Here is a 26932-nt window from a genome sequence, read left to right on the forward strand (position 1 = left end):
TTTGAATTGTTTACCTTGAAATATATAATTTAGTGGGTTTCTTTTTTTATTTACCAAACATGTCCCTGTTAATTCGCCTTTTCAAGTATTCTTGAAAAGAACATAGTATAGGAACAACATCTTAGAGCACAATGAACAGTAAAACTGAGTTTGAACCACGTGAAATTGCCAATATTGACAGTGCCCTTGCACAAAAGGGTGGTAGTTTCATATGGTTCAAGCTAGCATATGTGGCTACAGATAAAAGCACAATTGTTTGATAATCCTAAAAGATTTCTGTTACTATTTAGTTTTCATTTAACCCCGTTAACTACACTGATCACTTTCTAAGACCCAGCTCAAAGGCTACCTCATCCACCAAACCTTGCCAGCTTCTGCCAGTTGAAATCAGTTCTTTCAGGTCTATTTTAGCATTCATCCCAGTCTGCCCTGTATTCAGGTTATATAGACCTGTGTGGGATATACAATCATTGTCTTCACTTTGAAGATAGAAACTTGGTTTTTCATGTATTTGTGACCTAAAGTGAGCAAATGCTTGCTGAATCGATTGTTTTTAAAGGACTGCTTACTTGGTTTTGCTGGGCTGACTCAAAGGCTCCTCACTACCGCCATCAAAAAGAACACTGTTGAGTCACTCAATTATTTTAATGATTAGTGGAACTTTTATTATAGTTTAAGATTTACAGAATAATTCAACAGAGTTCCATATATCCACCCACCCTCTCACATACATCTTCCTCTTTATTAATAGCTTGTATTAGTGTGCTTTATTAATGAACCAATTAATTAGTGAACCAATATTGACACATTATTACTAACTATAGTCCATAGTTTACATTAAGGCTCACTCTTTGTGTTGTACTCTTCTGTGGGTTTCTTTGGGTTTTGACAAATGTTAGACATGTATCCATCATTACAGTATCATACAGAACAGTTTGACTACCCTAATAATTCTCTGTGTTTCACCTACTTATCCCCCAAACCTGGGACAACCACCATTTTTTTTTAATTGTCTCTACAGTTTTGCCTTTTCAAAAATGTCATATAGTTGGAATCATACATTATGTAGCCTATTCAGACTGTCTTCTTTCACTTAGCAATATGCATATAAGGTTCCTCCATGTCTTTTCATGGCTTGATAGCTCATTTCTTTTCAGGACTGAATAATGTTCCATTGTCTGTATGTATCATGGTTGGTTTGTCCACTCACCTATTGAAAGATATCTAAGAATAAAGTTGCATAAAAATCCATTTGCAGGTTTTATGTAGACATAAGTTTTCAACTCACCTGGTAAATACCTCGCAGCACAATTGCCAAATTATATCTTAACACCATGTGGCTGTGTAAGAAACTATTAAACTACTTCCAAAGTGGATCTACCATTTTGCATTCCCACCAGCAATGAATTCCCTTTGTTCTGCATCCTCACCAGCATTTAGTATTGTTAGTTTTTTATATTTTAGTCATTCTAAAAAAGTGTGTAGTGGCATCTCATTGTTGTATTGATTTGTAATTCCCTAATGACATATGACATTGAGCATCTTTCATAAGTGTATTTACTGTCCATATATCTTCTTTGGTGAGGTGTCAGTTTTGATCTTCTGCCAAGTTTTCGAAGTTTAAGAGCTCTTTGAATAGTTAGCATACAAGTTATTTATCAGATAGGTTTTTGACACTATTTTCTCTCATTCTTGGACTTGTCTCTTCATTCTCTTAATGCAATTAGATTTTTCACATAGAAAAGCTGTACTTTTTCATAATCTGAGAAGAGGCTATTTGTTCATTCTGACTTTTTCTCCAGATAATGAACTCTGCCTGTCACTGTGACTCACCTGTGTGACCTGATATGTGGAGTTTCTCCATCCCTGCCCTCCTTCAGTGAAAGTGGTGCTGCATTAACTTGAACTTCCCATTGAAATTTTCAGCCAGATGGAGACTAGAGAAAAGGGCTCAGAAACAAATTAAGAAACTAAAGAGAGACAAGTTTTTCACTAAAGCAAAATAATTGCTATTTTTTGTCTTTTTATAACTGGAAAAAAATAGCTATCAAAGAGAATACGTGTCTTTTTTTCTTAAAGTTCTCTTCACAGAGAGTTGGAGCATGGGGGCAGATTTCCTGAGAGTTAAATTGTACATTGTCCTTCCTTTCTCTCTTCCAGAACTTCTCAAATTTACCGTGCACATGCATCATGGAGATACTTTTACAGTGCAGGTTCTGATTATGTTGGTCTAGGTTAGGACTTAAGTGCCTGCATTTCTGTCAAGTGCCCAGACAATGCCAGTGCTGCTGGTCAGGGACCACACTTTTGAGTAGCAGATCTCAAGACAGCATTAAGATAGAGGAGAGGGATGTAATGAGTATCCATCACTACTATTCAATTCTGTGTTAACTAATTTGGCTCCATGAGAAGGGGCAGCTTTCCAAATGTTTCATTTCCAGAATTGCCATGGATAGCTAGATGAGTTAATTTCTATCTCAAACATTGTTTGACCTCCTTACCTTTAATCAAAGAAGCAAACTTGGTGCAGTTCCATTTTTAAAATAGAACAACTGTGTTTTTCATCTTCTCAAGAGAGGATTTTCTGCATTGAGGATCCAGAGAGTGAGTTAGCAGCCACAACCCCAAGAAGGAGTCCACAGAAGAGGGAGGACACACCACCATGAAGTGTTAGAACATGAAGAAGGTTAGCCACAGCTGACAGTCGTTAAATCTGCAAAGGAGACCGGTACACTGGGTATTAAGTATAGTAATGCAAGATGTTTCTAGGCATACACTGGCTTCTCTTTCTTCCATCTTGTCAATTAATGACCAGATTTTTTCTAGTAACTAACCCTTCAGTTGTCCCACTGCCTTTTGAACAAAAGAGAAATGCCTAAAAGACAATAGCGGAAACTGCTGTTTCAGAATCCTATAAAGTTTTCATTTCTCATGATGCCAAAGAAATTAAAAATTCTATCAGTTCTCAGAGTAGCTACAACTGTAATTACCTAGGCATCATAGAACATTTCTTCTCAAGCTAGAAAGCAAATTCTGATTCAGTTGGCCTTGCAAAAGTCTTAATGCATGTTGCAACATGTTCCCAGATCCCTCAGTACCACTGACCATGCTGTGAGTGGTCATAGAAGACATTAACCTGAATGATGTCAGGTCCTATACACATATTATCTCATTATAATTAAAACTTTGACAGGACAAGATATGTTTAATGAGCATTAATTCATAAATCATGAGTTTAAAACCACTACAACTCATAAAAGTGATCTGCTTTGCTTCCAACTGGAATATTTAACTTATAATCAGTAATGCTACTAATTTCTGTCATTGTTCTTTGTTAGTCTCATTCTGCTGTACTTTTCTGGGGAGTCAGGGTAGGCAAGCAGCTATTTATGGGTAAATGCTCATAGACTAAAGATAAAGCAACTCCCTTCGTGATAATCCTACAAATTATGCCTTTGAAAATAATCATTTTTTGCCATTATCATATAATTTTTGTCTTACTCTAGCTTCTCATGATACATAATTTAGGGGATTATAATAATATATAAATAAATGTTATCTTTAGATCATTCAGAAGCTATCGGCTGAGTGGAACCGAAGGCTCACACAGACCACCACTTAGAATATTATAGGAGTTCCCGTCGTGGCGCAGTGGTTAACGAATCCGACTAGGAACCATGAGGTTGCGGGTTCGGTCCCTGCCCTTGCTCAGTGGGTTACCGATCCGGCGTTGCCGTGAGCTGTGGTGTAGGTTGCAGACGCGGCTCGGATCCCGCGTTGCTGTGGCTCTGGCGTAGGCCGGTGGCTACAGCTCTGATTCGACCCCTAGCCTGGGAACCTCCATATGCCGCAGGGGCGGCCCAAGAAATAGCAAAAAAAAAAAAAAGAATATTATAGTGAAGAGCTTGAGAAGAAAGGGAGACCCCAAATGCTGGTAGATGCCAGGGCATTCTAGTAGGAATTAGAGTGCAATGTATTTGGTATTTAAGCAGGACTCTGGTACTAAGATGCTGTGTGCCCTGATGAGATAAACATGAACAGAAGCCTGATCCAATATCAGGAATCTTTTTGAATCACCACATAGCATGATATAAGGGCAAAAGCTCAAAGTCTTTTACTTTTTTCCTATGGGTCTTATTTTTCCACACTTTCATCCCAACCCAATCTTTTAACTATTTTCTGATAAATCAAAGTTACAGTGGAACCAGATCTCAGGAATACCTGCTTCATCTTTTGGAATAGTCGTTAGGTGATATCAGAAGGCTTTAGTAGAGGTAGATACGTAGTCTGCCAGTGAAAGAGGAAAACAGAACAAATAGGGATTTTAATTCAGATTTGCCATAAATGATAGATGAGATACAATTTGAGTAGCTGAGATACAACTTGGGCTACTGAAACCATCTGCAAAAAAAGATTTTTAACCAAAAGAGTCATCTTTATTAGAAATTCTTACATATGCAAATTGTGCTTCACTCACACATTAAGCATTTTTCCTGCACTGCCCACTTTTAGCATAACTAAAATTCTGGGAAACAGAAACTAACCGGCAAACCCAGTGTCCAGGAATGGGAGTTATCCTAGACTGAGTAGATTCTTCTTATTTCCCTTAATAAAACAAAGGGTGCTGCAAGTATAGCCTCCAACCAAAAACCAGGAAAAAGGGAGAGAACTAGTGGTCACTCCTGAGTATTTTCAGATTCTGGCCTTGTCCCAGGATTTGTTTCCTTTGTAGGTGGGTTTACATGCTATAGAGAATTCCTTATTAATAATTTGATTTGTTTAATTCTCAATAGGAGCCTTACATCAGAAATCGCCTGGCAGCCTTTTTCAACATACAATCCAACTGCAATCTTGATATTTTGATTTCTTCTCCTCACCTTAAATATGGAGAATCGGTATTCTTTAAAGCCTCTTTTATAAAAGGGAGTGTCAAATCTCTTGGTTTTACTAAAAGAAAAAAATTAGGACTACTTCTTTAAGGAGGCATTAAAAATTCTCTTCCAGGCTCCATAGAAATATTTAAAAAGTGGTATGACCCAGACTCTGTCCTCAATGGACTTAAAATGCCAAGAATATCAAACTGGACTGGCAGGGTTGAGGTACAAGAGTTGGAATGGTAAGAAGAGAGAGCCAAAGACCACAGATAGTGAAAATATTTCCTACAACCAGAAAGTACCTAAAAGATCCATTATCGCTAAGATTCCTGATGGATGCTTTTGACAGTTAAGGTATTTTGATGGATCAAAGTGACTCATTTTCTAGGTAACTCATTAGCCTGGATTAGTTTATCTTACCTTAATACCTGGTGTCACAGCAGGGGATTCTAAAGGAGTAAAACTAAAGAGGTGTACACTTTGATAAGCAGGAAGAATGAAAAGCATGGTGGCTTTGTGTGTTGTGTTAAGGGACCCTACGCAAAGAAAGCCCTTCAGAAGTACTTGAAGAAGAAGGGAGTGAGACACTACCTTCAAAGAGGGAGACAAATTTGGACCACTACTCTGTCATTGTTGAATAGGACCTGCCCACCAAATCATGGTGTACCATCAGCTGTACTTCATAAAAAATTCTAATATGAAATAAAATAATCTAATTATTTTAAATCTTCCATGACGCTCCTTGACACCATAAGAATATCATTTCCAAAGAAACTATATATGATTTATTTTATTAAACAAAAAAATTGGTAAATAAAAATTAACTGTAGTCTCCACAAAGTCTTATGATGTAAGAGATTGAAAAACAGATAAATGAGCACATCTCAAGCCATCTCTCAGGGTTTTTCAGCTCCTCTAAATTTGTCTCTCAAAGAAGGCTATTGTTGAATTAATCCAATTAATCCAGCAAAAGTGTGGAAGTTGAACACCCTTGTCAGTCTCTGAATATCACCTTCGTTGCCACAGCTGGTGAGGTCTAAGCCACCAAACCCTCCCTGCATGTTCAGTTTGAAACCATGATAAATAGCTTGTCACTAGATCTGCAGTCACAGCCAGACAATTGCACAGGAGATGATGACCAGTGTGATAGCAAGACATTTAGAAATGGCAAACATTGGCGCAATAATATGATGTGTTGTCCTAATTAGTGTCTAAAATACTCTGCCTTGAAAATGTGCTGTCTAAAATACATAGTATGAACTATGAAGTTGTAGCTCAGAAACAGTTCATTTTACAGGAGAGAGAAGGAAAGGGATTATGTTAAATTATTTAAATTTATTTTCACCTGTAATAAACCTCAGATGATTTCTTCTACCATAATAGGAAAAATGGTCATAGGTTTTCCAAACGGATAACCCCTTCCCACCACACAGCATTACACATATAACACTTTAACGTGACTTCTTTCTCTTTAAAAATACTGCTAAAATGTTTATGGCTCTTCAGGATTACATGTTGAGTGAGAATTATAAATATGTATAAATATGCAGATGCTCTGTTGAATCATCCCTTATCCCATTTGTATTTCCGAAGTTGTATAAGATAACCTTTGTGGCTTTCCAAAACATCTTCTCACACCCCGGGGGGCAAATTACCTCTATTTTCATTTCCTTTAGAGTTAGATCATTTTATAATTAAGAACTTATTGAAGCAGATTCTCCCCACGTGTAAGTTACTCCCTGGAGAGTAATTTATGCAAAGAGTGCCTCTGACTTAATATCATATAAGCCTAACAACTGTACAATGGATACTCGGGATTTTTAGTCGATTTTGCAATCATTGTAAAAAATCCACAGTTGGAAAGGTTATACTAGGAAAAAAAAATACAATTTATAATGAATGTCACTTGTTTGGGTTTTTTAATGGTAAGATTTTTAATAAAGGAATAATAATGTGGCTTGTAATATTTTTCCTCCAAAAGCATTTAGAAATACCAATTATGATATGTTTGATAATGATATGTTTGATAATGATGATGACGGCTGACATTTTTTGGCCCTTCTTATCTACAAGTTGCTTCTACATAAAATATCTCATTTAATCCTTCACAAATCTATGAAGCTTTTCAGCTAAAAAGCTTTTCAGATTTTTTTTCTTGATTATGGCCTCAATCATTAGCAGATTAGGGACTAGACTCCAGGGGAACAGAAAAGAATAGAATAAAGTGGCATCAAATCTCAGTTTTTTCATTTTCATTTTGTTGGAATAATATAGGAATTCAAATTTGTATTCATAGTTTATCTTTGCAGGAGGCAGTGAAATGGTTACTGAATGAAAAATCAGGAAAATCAGCTCATTTCTGGTTCCCATCTCCCAAGCCAACTACCTGGATCCTCAGTTTGCTCATACGAAAAGTAGGGGCATAACACTGGATTTTTTGCTTATAAAGATGATTTGCGCTTACTGAGAAACATTTAATTTTTTAAAATGTGATGTGTTCCCCTAAAATTATTATCTTTCAATGTAGAACAATAAAAAGAGAGTTATGTCTTGCACTTATTTGTTTTGTATATTCAAGGGTGAAAAACTGTAGAAAAGCATCCAAGTGGCAGATTGATGTATAAAGCACTTTGAAGCATAATTTGCATAATTTTTTTTAAATTGGGAGCGCGAATAGCAGATCTTTCTAGTGTGTTTAATTTTAACTACACTGAGAATACTATCAGAGACGTAAGAATTACTACATTCTAAATAAAGTTTATATCCTGGAATCATCTATGCCCTCGAAGCTAATAACTTAAAATAATATTTCCAAGAGGTTCTATAAACAGGTGTGTGTAAGACATCACACAAAAATGCACATGTGCAAAACGGAAATCCTATGTCCCATCACATACCACAAAAGAATTGCCTTACCAACCACACCATTTATGTCAAATCTATCATTTATTCTTACTTTCAGTACTAGAAAGCTAGAAGTCACCTTTGATGTTTCATCAGCTTCCACCTCTGTATCCTCTCCTTCATTTGTCTTCTCACCTCTCCCATTGAACTTTCTATTTGCTTCTTCCATTCATCCTGCCACCAGTGTAATTCACGTTTTCATCTCCTAACACCCAGGTTAGGAATAGCCTTTTTCATTAGTCTTCCATTTGTATCTGGTTAGCCTGCCAGACTTACCTTTATAAGGTACCTGAACCATCACTTTCATCATTTCTTCATTCACTTCTTTGATCTCTTGTGGCCGGTGATATCAGGTGAAAATTCCTCTGCCTAAATCCCGGGAGATCTAATCTGATATCACTCCCTCTATCCATCTATATGCCCAAGTTTCCATTAGAGCCAAGTTGCTTGTCTCAGTGATGACAAGCCACAATCACTCAAGACCTCCTTCATTCCATTCTGCTTGCAGAAATGCCTTTTACCTTTCATTTCCTGCACTGTCTTCAAAATCAAAATGTCTTCATCTCCAGTGAAATCATTTCAGTTCCTGTTGAATAATAGTATCTACACGTTTTCATTTTTTCCCTGATATCTCCATGTATTCATTTTTATTGATTAAATTATTGGTATCATTAGTACATCTTATGTCGACAGTTTTTATTATTTTAGTGGACATACAGATACTCAATAAATATTGGCCTGATTCATCATTGGCATTTTCACAAGTAAGTAAGTGCCTGGACGCATAATGTAGAAAGTCACTTCCACCCCTTTCAGTTTTTCTTTATTTACTTATTTAAAATATTATTGAAATAAGGCAGTGTGGTAGTTCTTGGTGACTTCCTATTTGAAGTAGAAAATAACCAAAGCCATGGGTTTAAAAGATTCATAAGTCACACTACATGAAGGTTAAGTTCAAAAAGGAGAAAACAATGAAAGCAAAGAGTTGATAAAACTTATGGTCCTGGTTGTATTTTTTTTAGTCTGAGAAAAACAAAACTGTGGTAAATGGATGACCTTTCACTTAGAAGAAACTTAGGAAAGCTATTAAAATAGCAGTGAGTGATCGCCCCCCCATCCCAGCCCCACCATAGTGTCTTGAAATACTAACTCATGGCAGGGATTGGTGGGAAGAGAGATTGAAGAGTGAAAAGAAGACAACTCTGTGGGCTCAAAATGTCTGTTTTTCCCTTTCAGCACAAATTGAAGTGATACCATGCAAAATTTGTGGCGATAAATCCTCTGGGATCCACTACGGAGTCATCACATGTGAAGGCTGCAAGGTATGGGGCTTTAACAGGGCACTGCCTATAGCATCCGTGTTTGCCTCAGGCATCTGTTTTAAGAGGTGACACTTTTGAAGCAAAGCCTGCTAAAAGATTCTTGTGCCTGCTGCTGACACTCAGGAATTCTTGCTTCATGGGTGGGTGGGTTTCTCTTCTTTGGCCCTTTACCTTTTTGTCATTGTCTAACTTAGCAGCAGCTACTTAAGAATAGATTGATATTTAAATGCTTCAATTATTCACAGTTACAGAGATATAAATATTGATATTTTAATAGTCTTGTATCCAGTAAACTCCAGCACATTTATATCAATAAGAAAGGTTAAAATAAAGTTCACAAGCTAATGGGCCAGTATTTATTTATCTGCTTGAGAAAGCAGTCAAGGTAACAGCTGCAGTATGCATGTGACCATCATTTATTCTCACATTCCAGAAAAATAAAACAGAACTAGAAGCATGGAATGGTAAAAGTGGTACAGATAATCTCTAATCAGTTAAAAATTTTCTGCCCCAACTTCATCAGTGAGGTCCTGAAATATAAACAAGATTATGTCATGTAGCCAGTATCACTGATCTAGTTAGAGAACTTGGCCAAAAATATCTTTTTTTTTTTTTTTCATTCTCAATCCACTGTTACCCCCATGACAGAGTCAACCAATCCTTCCAAAGACAAACTAATTCCTATGAACAAGTTGATTTTTAAAATATAAAGCTGGAAGAACAGCAGTTAATATAGACTTAATCTGACATAAGAGAAATTTGAAACTTAACCGCAAATTATTAAATTTAATTCTTAGAAGGAAAGTAAGAGCAAGAGAATAAACATCAAGGAGAAATGAAAATAATTTTGCAACCAATTTTAAAGGGCAGTGTGTAATCAGAACCAATGAAATGCAGCTATAATCTGGGAGGGAAAGTGATAGACTATCAAAGATAGGGACAAAAGCAATTATATTTTTGATGAAAGATGCAAGCAGAGTGGATCATTAATTTAAAATCAGTAAACTGAAGGAGATGTCACACAATTATAGATTCTAAAACCAACCTTAATCTTAAAAGACGTTCAAGTATAAATGAAACAAAACCTACTGTAACTCAAGTAATCATGCTGTGTGAAAAATTGTCAGTGTCTTCATAATGGTCTCAAAAAGTATAATTCCTGGAACTGAAACTAAAGGGAAGGAAAAAAAATGAATGAATGAGAATAAAGTGGAGGAGGGATACAGAAGGGTAAGAATAACATTAATGTAATAACCCATCAACATACCGACCCGCTTTAGAGGCTATTAGCGATAATCATGTTTGAACATATGAAATGTGCCTTGTGTTCTATTCTTCTGTAAACCTATAATTAAGAATTGCATGTTATCCACCTGAATGCAACTTTTTTCAACTTATCAGAAGAAACAGTGGAGCAAAATTACAAATCAGCAATTTTTTACACTCCTAGAATAAGTTATTACTTCCTCCAGGCAGGTAGACAAATAGTTGTCTTTGTAAACAATAATTTTGGAATCAGAACCCTCTTCAGTGAAATCACTTCCACCCCTGTGTTGGTTTATTATAGTTTTAAAAGCTCTGTTCTAGTGTACATAGTATCCATGAAAAAATGTTTTTCAGATCAATGTCAAAGAGGAGATGTTTTGTGTTCTGCTGTATAAAGCTATATTTGGAAAATGTCTGATTTTAGAATATGAGTCTATGTTCATGTTAAGGAACAGAGCCATTATAAACATTAATCTCCAAAAGACTTAGCTACCAAAAAGGGGAGGGGGAGTTCCCTCATGGCTCAGTAGGTTAAGGATCTGGCATTGTCACTGCTGTGATTCTGGTTACAGCTGCAATGCAGGTTTGATACCAGGCGTGGGAATTTCCACATACTGAAGGTAGAGACAAAACAACAACAACAACAAAAAAAACCTAACTATTGACTAAATATATTCCAACAGGTCAATATCCAAGAACAGAGTATTTGGGCTTCTGTCATCTTTTCTGTTTAAAGAAAAAATCCACAATCCAAGAAATTATGCTGTTATTTTGAGGCATATTCTGAGGCTTAAGTCAAAATGACATTGTACACCACACAGCTTTTTTTATTTCATGGAAAAACCCACATTTGTTAACATGCTACATTTTTCTCCAAATAGCAAACTCAAAAAATTCTACTCAGAATAAGATATCAATGTCAGCACATCTCGTATCAACCTCTGAATTTTCATAATACTGTTTTGCAGTCAACGTAAACATTTTAAATAACATCAGTTCAGCTTGTGCACTGAATTTTTTTTCATTCAATAAAAATTTTAAATGAAATCTCTTTTTCATGCCAAAATCCACATTTGCAATAATGAGCAACAGATAAGCAAGAAATGCCTCACAATTAATGTCAAATTGGCCTTAAATTAGGGCTGTAGCTGTGACTTCAAAAAAGTATTTTCTGTCAACTCCTTTGCTAAGTGGCACTTAGAGTATCCACAGATTAAAAACCACATAATTCTTTCATAAAATGTAAATTCCAAGTCATCTTCAATCAAGACCTATGGGCTGAGGTTATGCTTTCTGACAGTTTTCACAGTATATGAAGTACATCATTTCAGTCCCCAGGGACTTGGATGTGACCTTTATTGAAGGGCTCCATGAATTCATTCGAACTGGACAATCAGATATATTATTTAGCTATCCCGGTCCATTAAATAAATAATACACATGAATCTGTGGGGGCAAAACTAGTCCTTGTTGGTGAATGGCTTGGGGCTTACAACTACAAAACCAACTGGCATGCCTCTCAAAGGACATACTTGGCCACACATCATTTTCTGAGGTTTTTCGCAGGGTTGGCCAAGCTCTCTGTTACAGTGCCTTGTCTAGCCACATGAGAGCCTGAGACAAAAGGAAAATTGATCATTTTAATCCTGTTTTTATTTACACTTCTGTGGGGGGGGATTGTATTAATGTTGATTATTAACATTTTGTGGTACAATGTTTATCCTGAGTACCACATCTTTTGGCAACCCTTAAATCTGTGACCAAGGTCATTGCCTTACCAGCTTCACACTAGCCCCAGCCCTGCTCTGTGCTCCCAGTGACAGTTGAGGAAATACCAAAGCTATTTGACAGAAGTCGCTTGACCTCTTCCAAGCCTCTCAGAAAGGTGGGCATTGGGCCACCATCCTGAACCTTTTCTAGGCTTCCTCCTTCCAAGATATGATTCTATGGGTTATCTTTTCCTAAAATTCCCTTGGTAAATCTATTTGTAGACTATTTTTCTGTTTGCAGTACTTTGCGCTTCTGCTGTATTGCAACTCAAGAGCAAGGAATGATTAGGGAAATAATTAAATAGGTAAATGAATGGGTAAAGGACACTTTCACATCTCTGAAGAAAATGTTTATTTCCCTAGTAGGATTTTTGTTAAGAAAGCTGAGGTGAGTTGTATCCAAAGAATTTGAAAGGAGTTCCCATTGTGGCTCAGTGGTAATGAACCCAACTAGTATTCATGAGGACAGGGTTTTGATCCCTGGCCTTGCTCAGTGGGTTCAGGATCTGGCATTGCTGTGGCTATGGTGCAGGCCAGCAGCTGCAGCTCCAATTCAACCCCTAGCCTAGGAATTTCCATATGCCATAGGTGTGGCCCTAAAACAAAGAATTTTAAAAATAATAAAAATAACAAACTCAACTGCAGATTTATCTGTAAGGGTGATATATGGTTCAAGGCAGTTCATTTTGTACCTGAAAGACCTAAACTTAACTTGGATGAAGACTTCCTGTATCACTATAGCCTGAGGCCAAGCAGAGAGCATTTGTTCAGCTTTTACTTATTATTTATTTTTTATTGAGAAGGTTATATATCATATTTTCTGTATTTAAAGATGGCATTGGAAGTTCCTGTGTGGAGCAGTGGGTCAGGGATCCAGCACTGCCACAGCTGCATCACAGGTTGCCTCCCTGGCCCAAGAATTTCCAAATGCTGTGTTTGCAGCCAATAAAAAATAATAAGTAAATTTAAAAAAGGTGGGATTGACTATGAGGTACATCACTGGTTAAAAAAAACAAAACAACAACCTTCCACAATCATTCTGGCCAAATATAAAATTTTTCAAATAGGTAAAAATGCATTTTAGAAACTAGGAAGGAGTTCCTATTGTGGCTCAATGGATTCAGAACTCGACTAGGATGAATGAGGATGTAGGTTCAATCCCTGGCCTCACTCAGTGGATTAAGGATCCAGCATTTCCTCTAGCTGCAGTGTTGGTCTCATAGATGCGGCTGGGATCTGGCATTGCTGTGGCTGTGGCGTAGGCCCGCAGCTATAGCTCTGATTCCCCTAGCCTGAGAATTTCCATATGCTTTGGATGAGGCCCTAAAAAAAAAAAGACCAAAAAAAAGAAAATAAAAAGAAAGTAAGAAGATTGTGGCACATACTGAGCCTGCCCTCCTCAGTACCTAGGCATAAGCCAGTGTAATTGTCCCCATAAAGTTTTGTCATGTGTGTCTTAGCAGTGACACTCTCCATGCCACTCCTTTTCCACTGATCTTTGGGTCAGGAGCTCTGTTCTGTTTTACTTTGCCTAGAGCAGCAGAGCTCAGTGTCTTTAGTAAACACTGAATGAATGAATGAATGAATGATACCTTCACATCTCTGCACATAGTACAAATTTCCCCCAATAGAGTAATCTATAGGCTAGCCAAGGAGAGGTATCCAAAGAATTTTAAAATTTGAATTAAGTTCTTTTCAGTGTGGAAAATGTAACTAACATATATGTTAATAGTCTCTGTTTCCCTTCTTATAAATCTGTCTCCTTCCCATTCTCTTTCTCCCTCTAGGGATTCTTTAGGAGGAGCCAGCAGAACAATGCCTCTTACTCCTGCCCAAGGCAGAGAAACTGTTTAATTGACAGAACCAACAGAAACCGTTGCCAACACTGCCGACTGCAGAAGTGTCTTGCTCTAGGAATGTCAAGAGATGGTAAGGCATCGCCTTCCTATTTCTTTTTTTTATTTTATTTTATTTTTGTCTTTTTTTTTAGGGCTGCACACATGGCATATGGAGGTTCCCAGGATAGGGGTGGAATCAGCACTGTAGCTGCTGGCCTACGCCACAGCCACAGCAATGCCATATCTGAGCCACACCTACAATCTACACCACAGCTCAAGGCAACGAGGGATCCTTAACCCACTGAGCAAGGCCAGGGGTTGAACCTGTGTCCTCCTGGATACTAGTCAGATTTGTTTCCGCTGAGCCATGACAGGAACTCCCTTCCTATTTCTTTTAAATCGATGCTTTGCTGGGATTTGTTTAAGCTGCTGAAAGAATTCTAGACAAAGGGAGTTGGGGATAAGAAGAAAAGAAAACCACATTCTGGCAGTGCCTTAAGAGGAAAAGTAAGAAATATAAATACACATGATGTTGCCTATAACATAAGAAGAAAGGAAAGACTTTGGTATAGCTCATGGAGCAACCTATGCTGACTTATGTGAAAGCCACATAGAGCCTAGGTTGAAAGTTGACCACCTGTCCGGGTTTGCCTGCAAATGAGAGGTTTCCTGGGATGTGAGATTGTCAGAGCTAAAACTGGAAAGTCCCAGGCAGACCAGGACTACTTGGTCAGTAGGTAAGTCTAACTGGTGCACAGTTTCTTGGTATGTAGAGGTGCTAATGAACAGAACTTCCTTCTATAGGAAGCCCAGAAGTTCCATTAAGGGATATGGACGGATCAGAGGCATGATGGAGGTCACAAAGGCTATAGCAGAAACCCCTGTGTTAGAAAGGTTGTGTAGATGGCGTCCTCAGAAGAGACTCAAGTGTGCACTGCATCTTCGCAACCAACCCAAATAGAAGGCTTGGCACCCCAACTGAACTTCTTGGATTAATGAAAGAGGACAAATAAACTCACACAAAGAAGTTCTTCTAGCTTTGCATCTGTTTTTATGTATTCATAAAACTAATTCTTTCCCCACTGACATTGGGCAGAGCCCTTCTATGTCTGTTTGGTTCCCACTATACCCTCAGGGTCTGGTTAAAACCTCAGGGTCTAAGTGTTTGTTGAATGAACCATTGTATTCTCTTTCACCTACAGCCAGAGATACAGACAAAGCCCCTGATACTTATTTTCCTTATGTGCATCATGGTGGATTCTGTATCTCTGGTCACACTCTCTCTAATGACGTTCAAGGTAGTATGGGCCAAAAAAGAAAAAAAAAAAAAAAAGAAGAAATAAAGAAAAAGAAGTACTTCTATATTTTGAAGAAATATAAATAATTGGCATGTACTATCTCTTGATATAAAGAGATTTTACGTGTTGTTAAATGCAGACTTTTTAATCATTAGGATAAATTCAGCTCTGCATAGCTGATATCTAAACGTATACACTGTTTACTTCTTAGCTTGCATTCTCCAAATAGTGGCCTCCTGAATTTTTTCCTTTTCTCTAATTTCCAATCCACCTAAACCTATTTTGCACAAAAGTACACCTATGAGATATATTTAGCCCCCAAAAAACCTTGGTGTTGCTGAGGCTGTGGTGTAGGCCAGCCACTGCAGCTATGATGCAACCCCTAGCCCAGACACTTCCATATGCCACAGGTGCGGCCATAAAAAGAAAAATATATATATAAAATTGTCGCATGTATATGTGTGTGTGAGGTGATGGCATGTATATGCCCACAGAATCTTGTCCACCATCTTAGTTATTTCTTTTTTTTTGACAGTCCCTTTACAAATGTTAGTTGCAGGAATCTTTAGTATAAACTATTTCCAGTTGTATTAGTACTACCAAAAAAGATTTTTTTAAAAAGGAAAAAATTTTGGCATCAGTAGGACGATACCACACCCCAGATACTCACCTTGCAATAATCAAGTATGTGTCCTCCTAAATGACATGCCTCTGAAAAAACAGGAGCTTAGGACAGGGGCAGATTTCACCAATTTGGCTTCTTCTTATCCATAATGGCATTGTCCGATATGGTATCCATGTGTCACTACTTAAATTTAAATCTAGGTCTAATAAATTAAATGAAATTAAAATTCAGTTCCAGGAGTTCCCTTCATGTTGCAGTGGAAAGAAATCCAACTAGTATCTATGGGGATGCAGGTTAGATCCCTGGCCTCACTCAATGGGTTAAGGATCCAGTGTTGCCATGAGCTGTGGTGTAGGTCACATATGTGGCTTGGATCTGGCATTGCTGTGGCTGTGGCAAAGGCCGGAAGCTGCATCTCTGATTCGACCCCTAGCCTAGGAACTTCCATGTGTCTAGGGTGCAGCCCTAAAAAAAAAAAAAGCAATAAAATAAAATAAAGTAAAATGAAATAAATTCAATTCCGCGGTCACACTAGCTATATTTCAAGTCCTCAAAAGCCACATGCGGCTTATAGCTACCATGTTGGAAAGCATAGAAAACATTCACAGGAAGTTCTGTTGGAGAAGTGAGGTAGTGAGAGAATATTAACTTATGAATAGGGTTGGGTATATTGAATAAGATTTTTTTCTACTAACCTTAGCACTGGGTGGGGGGGATGGCATATTCTTGATATTTAAAAGTTAAAGTCAGACCAGTCTCCTTGATAAGTAGTGATAGTAAACACAGAGAACTTTACAAATGAAGATAGTAAGATAAAATAATTTCCAAAATGACTATGGAAAGTCATAGATAATTGTTCAACAACTGGGTTCCTCATGACACCAAAAACGTGAGTCTTGTGGTCATGTGGTAGGAAGAGGAAATCTTTGAAGAAACATGGTCTTTGTTTTACGGTTACTCCAGAAGCTTCCATTACATTTAGAATTCCACAATTCAAATAAATATGAAAAGGTTTCCAATACTTTTGCGTCAAACTATTTTTTTGCTAGTGTGGGATCAAAATGAGGACTAAGAGCATATCATGAGCAAATACTATCATCATTGAATATTTATAAAGCACTTGCAATGTATACAGAATTGTGCTAGTTTCTTTGAGAGCTGGCAGTTTAACAAGAGGCTGCCTCTATACTCAAGTGAATCTCATTAACGGAATAATTCAAATTTGAGAGGGGCAAACACTTAAAATATGTGCCTTTCTGATTAATGGGTAATGGTAAGAAGAATGTTAATACTTGAAAATATGATAGTAATATAGTCTTTGTTAAACTAGGTCTGTGAATACAACAAGTATATTTACAAATAGTGACAAGGAATTATTTATATATCAAGAAAGTTCATAATAATGGACTAGAAGTTTCCCTTGTGACTCAGTAACGAATCCGCCTAGTATCCATGAAGGCTCGGGCTCGATCCCTGGCCTTGCTCAGTGGGTCGAGGATCCGGCATTGCCATGAGCTGTGGTGTAGGTTCAAGAACTGGCTTGAATCCCGAATTGCTGTTGCTGTGGTATAGGCGGGCAGCTGTAGCTCTGATTCAGCCTCTAGCCTGGGAACTTCCATGTGCCCTAAAAAGAAAAAAAAAAAAAAAAAAAGGATGAGAATTTATTGTATATGGTAAGAGAATGAGAGAAATAACCAACTCAGTGCCTCTCAATGTATCAGACCAAGTGTCCTCTTTTATACCAGATACTTTGGAATTCCCTGTTACTACCCTGTAATGAAATGCATATGAAATATCTCTGCACATCTAATTAAAAATATGTGTACATATAATGCTCTAGATGTAACACAAATAAACAGAAGTAATTTATAATAAAAAAATAAAGTTCAGTGGGTTTATTTCCAACTATTGTAATTTTTTCCCAAATATGTCACCACATTTATTACAGGAAGGGGCATAAAATTAAACACTGGTTCATCAGTGTTTCTGAAATGAATGGAAATTTTTTTCTAAAATAATGTTGTAGTCATTGTCCGCAAAGTCCTTGATTTAAAGTGAAGCCTGATAATTCCAAAATGTAGTGGAGCTTTAAGTTTTTTCTTTGAAAATATTTACTTTGCTCAGTGACTTGATAAGTCAGTGTTTTGGAAAAGGCATAACAGTTCACCACTGAGTGAGTTTTTACATGTCTACCAGGGCAAAAATCTTGGCAGTGTACTTGTTTGACATTGTTATCTTAGACCGTGAGGCCTATGGTTAACAGCAGAATTCTAAACCTAAAATTGTTAAATGTAGGGTTTTGGTTGGGCTCATTCCCACATCTGCTGTCAGCTACTGGTGAGTTCTACAGCTCTCCTGATTGTAGGTGCCCTTGATTGGGATAACTGAGATGGTTCAGCTCTGCTCCATATATCTTACCCTCCAACAAACTAGTTAAGGCATGTCCTCTTTTTGGTGAGGCACTCAGTCACACAAGCACTTTTTAAGCCTCTGTGTCACATATGTCAATATCCCATTGGCCCAGAGTGATCACATGACCCTGAGTCAAGGGGTGGAGCAGGATGCCTACAGAGACTGAAAGGGCACTGCAGGGTAACATGGGAAGAACATGCAAATAGGCAAGAAGAATCAAGATCATCAATGCAGTCAATCCACTACAATGTATATTTCACCTAAATATAGAGTGTATAGAAACCTAAAGCAAGGACTAAGTGGAAAGGGGTTTAAAAAGAGACACTGCATTTTTGTCTCCATGTTAAAAGAGTTCCTCGTTCTTAATTTTTCTTCCTATAAATTTTAAACAAATAAATGCAAAACTATTCTACTAAAGTTATATCAGAAAGTAGGTCTACATCAAAAATCTTAATATATAGCAATAGACATATATTTTGGACTCTCCTCCTTATCTCAGTCACAGAGAACTCGTCCAAACCTACAGGAATGCAAAGGACAGAGGGTCAGCAAATAAAGAAGCATGTGCTATTTCTTGGGGGCGGGGAACGGGTTCTGAATCAAAATTTATCATGACTTTTTTTCTTATACAAAAATAGTCTTTTTCCCCTAGAGAATGGATACATAGTAAATCTTTCTCTATAAGTAACTGTAGAATTCTGTCCATGGACAAACTGGAAATACCACCACAATTAGGAAGCAAATAAATTTGTCTCTGAAAAACAGAATCTCATACAGTGTCTCTATAAAGTTAAACACAATGATTCAAGACCCCATAAAAGTGACAATTGAGGAGTTCCCTTGTGGTGCAGCAGGTTAGGTATCTGGCATTTTCACTGCAGCAGCTTGCATCGTTCCTAGTCCAGGAACTTCTGCATGTGGCAGGTGGGGCAAAAAAATAAAAAAATAAAAAAATAACAGTTGAGGTGAAAAGAGGAGTTTGGTCTGACAACCATATCCCTTGTCTTTATTCAGAAAAAAAAAAATGGATAATTACCATTTGTTTTCCTACTTAGGCAGTGTCAGAAAACCAGAAAATCGTTTTTAAAGGGTTAAAGAGAGACATGAAGTTTGGGCTGCTCTACACCCATTCTTCACATCCACAATCCAGTAGGGAGAAAGGGGGGAAATGGTGTGGCCCCAAGTGTATGCAGCGCTTCTGTTTACTTCCTATTACCCATCACTTCATCACAGAGCCACACCTGGCAGTGAGGGAGGCTGGGAAATGGGGTCTCCATTCTATACAGCCTATGCTTAGGTAAACTTTGGTCGCTCCATAGTCACTGGGAAGAGAAGATGAATATTGGAGGAATATTGGAGGGGGTAAAATGGCAACTGTTTCCCATCAGGAATCTCTTCTATGAGCCATGATGCTGGCAAGTTCTTAAGCACTTCACCATTGAGTTATTCTCGGAGATTATTCTCATCAGTTCTACTGACTGAATGCAGGAATTGGACTTATTTCTACTCTCCATTTTCTCCTTCCCAGATTCTCTGAGTTCCCAATACCAACAGGTGATGGGAACAGTGTCACGAAAGGAAAAACAAGCAGAAACTCAGAGGGGAACCTCTGAGTTTGACATAATCCCACCATTAACATGAGCCAAATGACATCAGGCTTGAAGATTCAGATAAGGCGGCCCCTTAACTCAGGTTGTTCTCTAACCTAAATGGAAGTTGAGAGCATGTGAGAGAACATGTCACTATCCATAACAGCTGGAGAGGTTAAGCTCTATAAAGTTAAGAAGATGCATTCAGACCAGAGTGTCTTCAGATTACTCTGACAGAGCTTCTTCCTCCCTCTTCCTGAGGATGTCTAAGGACTTTGCCAGAAGAGATGAGCAATCTAAAACTTGGGGGTGGTAGACTAAGAAAGTAAGGGCTACTCTTGGCTTACTTTCTGGGTATTGGATTCACAAGACTGCTATCTTCCAAAGATTGTTTTCATTTGATCCCAAAAGCCAAATGATGTGGTTTACTTAAAACTGTGTTTCTCACACTGCTCTACATCCTTGGTCTTACCCAACATGCTATTTAGAAAATAGTGATCCTGCTATATAGCACTGGGAACTATATCTAGGCACTTATGTTTGAGCATGATAATGTGAGAAAAAAAGAATGTATGCATGTCTGTGTAACTGGACCACCTTGCTATACAATAGAAAATTGACAGAACACTATAAACCAGCTATAATGGAAAAAAATAAAATTCATTATAAAAAAAAGAAAATAGAGAGTAGGATCCTATCTGACAGTCTAGAAATCATACAGGGAGGCAGGGAGCTAATCATAAGTGCTGTCGTTTGAATAGCAGGTACTATTTGGTAGTTTTAGGGTTTTGTGACCTTTTTTCCCATAGGTAAGAGTAGGAAATGTGCCTTCTAACTTCATGGTAATAAGAAATACATCTGTAAGCTTTTACATTTCTTCCTAGCTTAGATTTAGTTCTCACTATGCACATAAACTAGTACAGACACCTCTGAATATAACCTTTCCCCAAAAGTGAAGTATAAATGAATGGACTCTCAGGCTATGATACCGGCACTTTGTGCATTTTATGTTGAAGGGGCAACCATCCGCGAGCCCTTGGATGTGAGGTGTTAACATGAGAACGATAATCACAGGTGCTGTTTTCTGCTTTTTTTCTCCCACCCAGCTGTGAAGTTTGGGAGGATGTCCAAGAAGCAAAGGGACAGCCTCTATGCCGAGGTGCAGAAGCACCAGCAGAGGCTGCAGGAGCAACGGCAGCAGCAGAGCGGGGAGGCAGAAGCCCTCGCCAGAGTGTATAGCAGCAGCATCAGTAATGGCCTCAGCAACCTGAACAACGAGGCCAGTGGCACTTATGCCAATGGACACGTCATCGACCTGCCCAAGTCTGAGGGTTATTACAGCGTGGATTCCGGTCAGCCGTCCCCTGATCAGTCAGGACTTGACATGACTGGAATCAAACAGATAAAGCAAGAACCTATCTATGACCTCACCTCCGTACCCAACTTGTTTACCTATAGCTCTTTCAACAACGGGCAGTTAGCACCAGGGATAACAATGACTGAAATCGGTAAGTGGAAGTCTCCTTCAGCTCATTTTTGGATATTCTTCTTTGAAGTTTCCTCAGTCCTATTTAGTAAGGTTATTTTCTCAGGTCTAAGTTGAATTATTTGCACTCATGGCTTCTAGTGAGAAAATTAATTGGTTTTAAAATATAGTCTAATAACTGTCATTGTTCCCACGGCTCATAAAAGTTTATTTCAAGCAAAGGAAGAAAAAAGAAATTATAAATAGAAAGATGCTATCTGTAAAGAACAGATGCTATCTGTTGAATTTGAGTTCATCACTGAAGGAAAAATGTTATTGGTATAAACAAGAAAATTTCAGCGAGTATTCAAAGTGATGCTATTTAAAGTAAAATGGGTAAGGGATAAAGCAACAGTATGTGGTAACTGAATGAACATGGGGGCACCAACTCCCCATCTGAGATAAGTGGGGATAAACCTCAGTTTCCTTCTTTGTAAAGCTGAGGGGATAGATCAGAAGACCTCAAAGGCTCTTGTTAAGTCTGAATTCAAAAATCTACAGGGAAATGGAGTCTGAATTACTGACAATAAAAAAAGTATAGTCTGGAATGTTACAGAAGAGCAACAAATAAAACCTGCTGAATAAGGCAAGTCACAGGCACAACTGCATCAGCCACCAGACTCTCTGGCTTTTACAATATCCTTCCTTAAGAGTGGTCTTATCCTAGGCCCTCTCTATTCTGGCCTGTCACAACTTTGTTTTACCCTGTTAAGTTCGGGAGTCTATTAAATGTCTAATCAGTTGATTTCATTAACTAATTGCCATAAAAATATTGATGTAGGTTTAACATCCCCCTCCTGGGTAATAGAGCTGCAAGTTAAAAATAGCCTGGAGGATTTAATAGGCAGTGGCTACAGCAGTCTTTGTTGCAGTATTTAGTGTAGATGGGAGAGCAGTGTGTTGCTCAGGAGGCCTCCTCATGTTTCACCCTGAGACATGGCAGAAAAGAGTAGTTGAGTAGCAGGCCACCTGAATTCAAATCCTGGATCTTTGGCCTATTATTTGAGTTGGAACAAGTTTCTCAACCCAGTTTGGTCATCCTATTTTTTTCTCACAAAAATCTTGTCTCATAGATCACACAGTTGTGTAAGAGTTAAATGAGTTAATACTTGTAAAACAGAGTCATGTTTGGTACCCAGCAAGCGCTCAGGAACTCTGAGCTGTTATCACTTGTCCACCACGTGTTCAGTCACCTTTTCTGTCTAAACTGTGAGTAAGAGCTTAAAGCCTACGAGTGTTTTAAATAAAGTTGATGTGAACACATAATGAAGTATATGCCATATGTATCTTGGCTACTTCTACCATCTGGCTGAAGAAGAAGCACTGTTTTTTTTTTTTTTAATTTATTTACACAGTTACAAAACCTGAAATGTTTTCTCTCTCTCTCTCTCTCTCTCTCTCTCTCTCTCTCTCTCTCTCTCTCTCTCTCTCTCAGAAATTCAGCCTGTGGCATTGAGTAAAGAATTTATCGAAAATGCACAACTGAGAGACAGAGAAAACAAAACTTCAGCTCTAATAACAAAAATATTCATTATACTGCTCTCCTTAACCTGAAATTATGTCACAGGCACTTCATATACATTTAGTTTTCATAGGCATCTTATAAGTAAAAATATTATTCCCATTTTCCAGATGAGGAAACAGGCTTAGAGGTGTTCCATGACCTTCCCAGAGTCCTTTGGTTACTAAAGAATAGGGCCAACTTCCTCCTCAGGCTGTCTGATTCCGGAGTCCTTGTGCATACTCCTTATCCTACACCTTGCTATGGGTTTAATATCCACAAACCGCACTGTCAACCAATAGGGACAATTTTTTTTTTCTTTTTGTCTTTTTAGGGCCGCACCTGCAGCATATGGAGGTTCCCAGGCTAGAAGTCGAATCAGAGCTGTAGCTGCCAGCCTGCACCACAGCCACAGCAACTCCTGATCCAAGCTGCATCTGAGACCTACACCACAGCTCATGGCAATGCTGAATGCTTAACTTACTGAGTGAGGCCAGGGATCCAACCTGCATGCTCATGGATACTAGTCAGATTCATTTCCGCTGAGCCACGACAGAAACTCCAATAGGGACAATCTTTTAAAGTGGAGTCACTCAACCTTTCCAAGAGGACATGTTAAAAAGAAAAATAGACACCATTTTTTGCTTTTATCCTACTTAATGTCTCAGTGCCCGTTTGCTATTGATTGGGAACATGTGTTTAAAACATACTAGAACAAAAACAATTGTTGGGCAATCTTCTACTCTATACCCAAAAGGAAAGACTTACAAGAATGCAGAAAACACAGTTCCTTCATGATTTATAATCAATAGGAAGTATTATGGAAAGAGAACTACGGCCAAAACCATGAGGTCCAGGTGACCCTACCCAGGTCATTTTCCTCTCCAGCCTTCAATCTATTCATCTATGAACTAGAGAATCTCAAAATTTACCCAAATTTTCTATACAGACATTGACCCCAAAATGCACTAGCATTTGTTTTTCTTAATTATTTTAAGATACTACTAGTCTTTAGAGATCCCAAGATATGCTATCAATTTTGAAGGTTTCTTCCAGAAGACTTTTAGGGATACCATTAAATCATCCTGCTCCTGCTCTCAAATTAGCAGGCTCCAAAACCCAGATATTGCCTTGGTTCGCATTTCGTTAAAACGGCAATGCCACCTAGTGGCCACAAGTTTCGAATGGAAGTACTTGTAAGTGCCAAAACAATGAAATGTGTACAACCAGGTCATTATTCTTACAGGATCATAGTAAAAAAAAAAAAAAAAGGTTTTTGTAGAGTCCCCTGGTGGTGTAGTGGTTAGGACTTGGCACTTCCACAGCTGCGGCCCAGATTCAATCCCTAGTCTGGGAACTAAGATCCCACATCAAGTCACTGAACACTGAAGCCAAAAAAGAAATGTTAGGATGGTTAAAAAAAGAAAAAAAAAAAAAAAAAAAGTTTCTGGATTAGCCTATGTAGAATACAGTCTCACAATTTTTGAAATGTTAATAAAAATGCATATTTGGGATCCATAAGACAATATTAGCAATAGCATGGAGATCTTCAAAAGTCAATTAGGTGAATGTTATCAGAGTCAGGAATATTTCCCCTGAAAAACCAAAGTCATCTTCCTAAAAGTGCTTCAAAGGAACTACAAACACCTTGGGTTCAGTAACCCTAATAATAATATCCCATGGATGGAGATAAATATAGAAAGTCCTTTCATGCATATTAGCCAATTTAAGCCTCCCACCAGTGCCTTTAGGTGAGCAGTGAAGAAATAACCCCATTGTTCAGATGAGGAAATTGAGTCGGAAAGAGTGAGTGATTTTCCCAGGGCGCAGAGTTGATTATGTGGTAAAGTTTAAATTCTAACATTGGTTATACCACCCTAGACTACTTCCCTAGACCTCCAGGCTTTTTTTTTTTTTTTTTTTTTTTTTGTCTTTTTGCCATTTCTTTGGGCCGCTCCCACGGCATATGGAGGTTCCCAGGCTAGGGGTCTGATCGGAGCTGTAGCTGCCAGCCTATGCCAGAGCCACAGCAATGTGGGATCCGAGCCGCATCTGCAACCTACACCACAGCTCACGGCAACGCCGGATCGTTAACCCACTGAGCAAGGGCAGGGATCGAACCCGCAACCTCATGGTTCCTAGTCGGATTCATTAACCACTGCGCCACGACGGGAACTCCCAGGCATATTTTTGAAATGTGCCAGGCACTCAAGGTAGGTAGAGCACAGTTCCTGTCCTCACCATCTAGAGGGCAGGCATTAAATAAATAATTGGAATTCATGTATTCTAAATCCCAAGCATGGCAGTACCACAAACTCTCCTGCAGGTGAGGAAGTTGGGAGTGTTGCTTACTTTGAGCCACTGCTCTTTTTCAGGAACATTTTATTCCCATAGTTTTGGGAATCAAAAACAAAATGTGGGTAAGCAAAGGGAAAAACATGAATCATTTCAGGAATTGTATACTTGGATTTCTCAGAATCCCATGGGGGGAAAAAAAACATTCATGAAATAAGAGAAGGGCAAAAGTGATCTGCAAATTAATACTTAGGCATCAGATTTAACTGGGTTTAGCAGGAATTTTACTTCAAGCTGGCACAGTGAAGGTGTTATATCTTTGCAAATAAAATATTGCAGTGGTTGGTGGCAGGGAGAGGAAGGTGGCTAAAGGATAACTGGCGAACAAGCCGAGAAAGGAAGTGGAAGGTCGAGACTTTGCTCCCTGGCTATAGTCGAGGCTTTGCTCCCTGGCTATAGCCCTCAGATGGGTTGGGGGATTTTACAGGAGTAATGCTCTTAATGAGAGCTCATTTAAGCTCAAGGATGAGTGACAGTGTATCTGTTAGGTACCAGACTACAAGACAAACAGCCAAACAACATGCTTTTAAAAACAAGGGGGAAAGAAATCCATCAAATTAGCTTTGATGCTAAAGGGATAAATTGCCTTTTTCAGACATCATCCGAGTTTGCCATTCCATTCAGTATTTTTCTCTCCAGATAAAGATAATGCAATATGAATTAATTGATCCCTCCTATAACACCTTAAATGTAGATTTACTTTCCTACTCCTTTTGTGTTCTATGTATGGAGACTAGAATTTTAAACATCAAAAATAGAAATAAACCTTTTTCTTAGAAAATTCACCCATTAAAGAAGCTGAGTATTAATAGAGGAGATTACAGAAAAGGATTGGCCTAAGGGTGATCTAATCCTTATAATGTACTACTTTTTTCCATCAAAACTAGGTAGACACATAGACAATATTTCTAGGGCTGTTTTGTTCGGAATTCTATAAAAGTTGATGACGTTTCAGTTGTTACTTATTAAGAGCCCCAAACATGTGGCTGTGGTCATAAGGCAGCAGCTTCAATTGCATAGGCTTTTACAGGTAAATATTTTATTATAAATGTTAAAATCTATTATACATATTCAACTACTCATTTAGAAATGGTACAGAAAATAGAATTTAGCTCCAGGTACATATTTCCTATGTCTTCTGGTGGCACGTGTATCAGACTCAGGTAAGGCATTCAGTTCAGGAGTAAATGCCTACTACTAAGTCATTAGAATGAATAAAAATAGGCTAAACTAGTGAGAAAAACCATTGAAACAGTAGGGGGAGATGAAAATCCAATGTCTTTAGTTCTTCCTTTCTTGCCTTGAGGGAAGACATTTTGTGAATTTCCATTGTCATTGGACACCCCTCATCACTCTCACCTAAACACAGTTCCTATGCATGCAATGGAGGGAAACCTCCATTTCGATACTTTGAAACCAGGAATCTGACTCCACATACTAGCTGTGTGAACTTGTTCAAAATTAGTTCAACTTTCTGATGCTCAGTCTCTTCATCTAAAAATTAATGCAGATAGATTAAAGGACTTTGAAGGATTTGGGTTCTCTTACCTCCTGGTGGGAGCTTTGGCCATATGTACAAATATTCCCTTTGTGGCAGCTACTTCCCAAGGAGAAGGGTAAGGTAGTGGACAGGAGGAACTTACAGGGAACTAGG

At 38.2% G+C, this 26932-nt stretch overlaps 1 protein-coding gene across 3 annotated transcripts in view; it reads left to right on the forward strand.

The window, feature by feature from the left end:
• Window positions 1-26932, forward strand: part of RORB (RAR related orphan receptor B) — a 197891-nt gene that overhangs the window by 123136 nt on the left and 47823 nt on the right. For all 3 annotated transcript variants that reach the window (XM_021064932.2, XM_021064949.2, XM_021064942.2), the window contains 3 exons: window positions 9015-9100; window positions 13923-14064; window positions 21004-21405. In XM_021064932.2, coding sequence (XP_020920591.1) covers window positions 9015-9100; window positions 13923-14064; window positions 21004-21405 — 630 coding nt within the window. The remainder of the gene's footprint in view (window positions 1-9014; window positions 9101-13922; window positions 14065-21003; window positions 21406-26932) is intronic.

This window comes from Sus scrofa, chromosome 1, assembly GCF_054392235.1.
Source record: "Sus scrofa isolate SSC_HxYL_T2T_F1_AM1 chromosome 1, Sscrofa_HxYL_maternal_Yorkshire_Landrace_v2.0, whole genome shotgun sequence".
Classification (NCBI taxonomy): Eukaryota; Metazoa; Chordata; class Mammalia; order Artiodactyla; family Suidae; genus Sus; species Sus scrofa.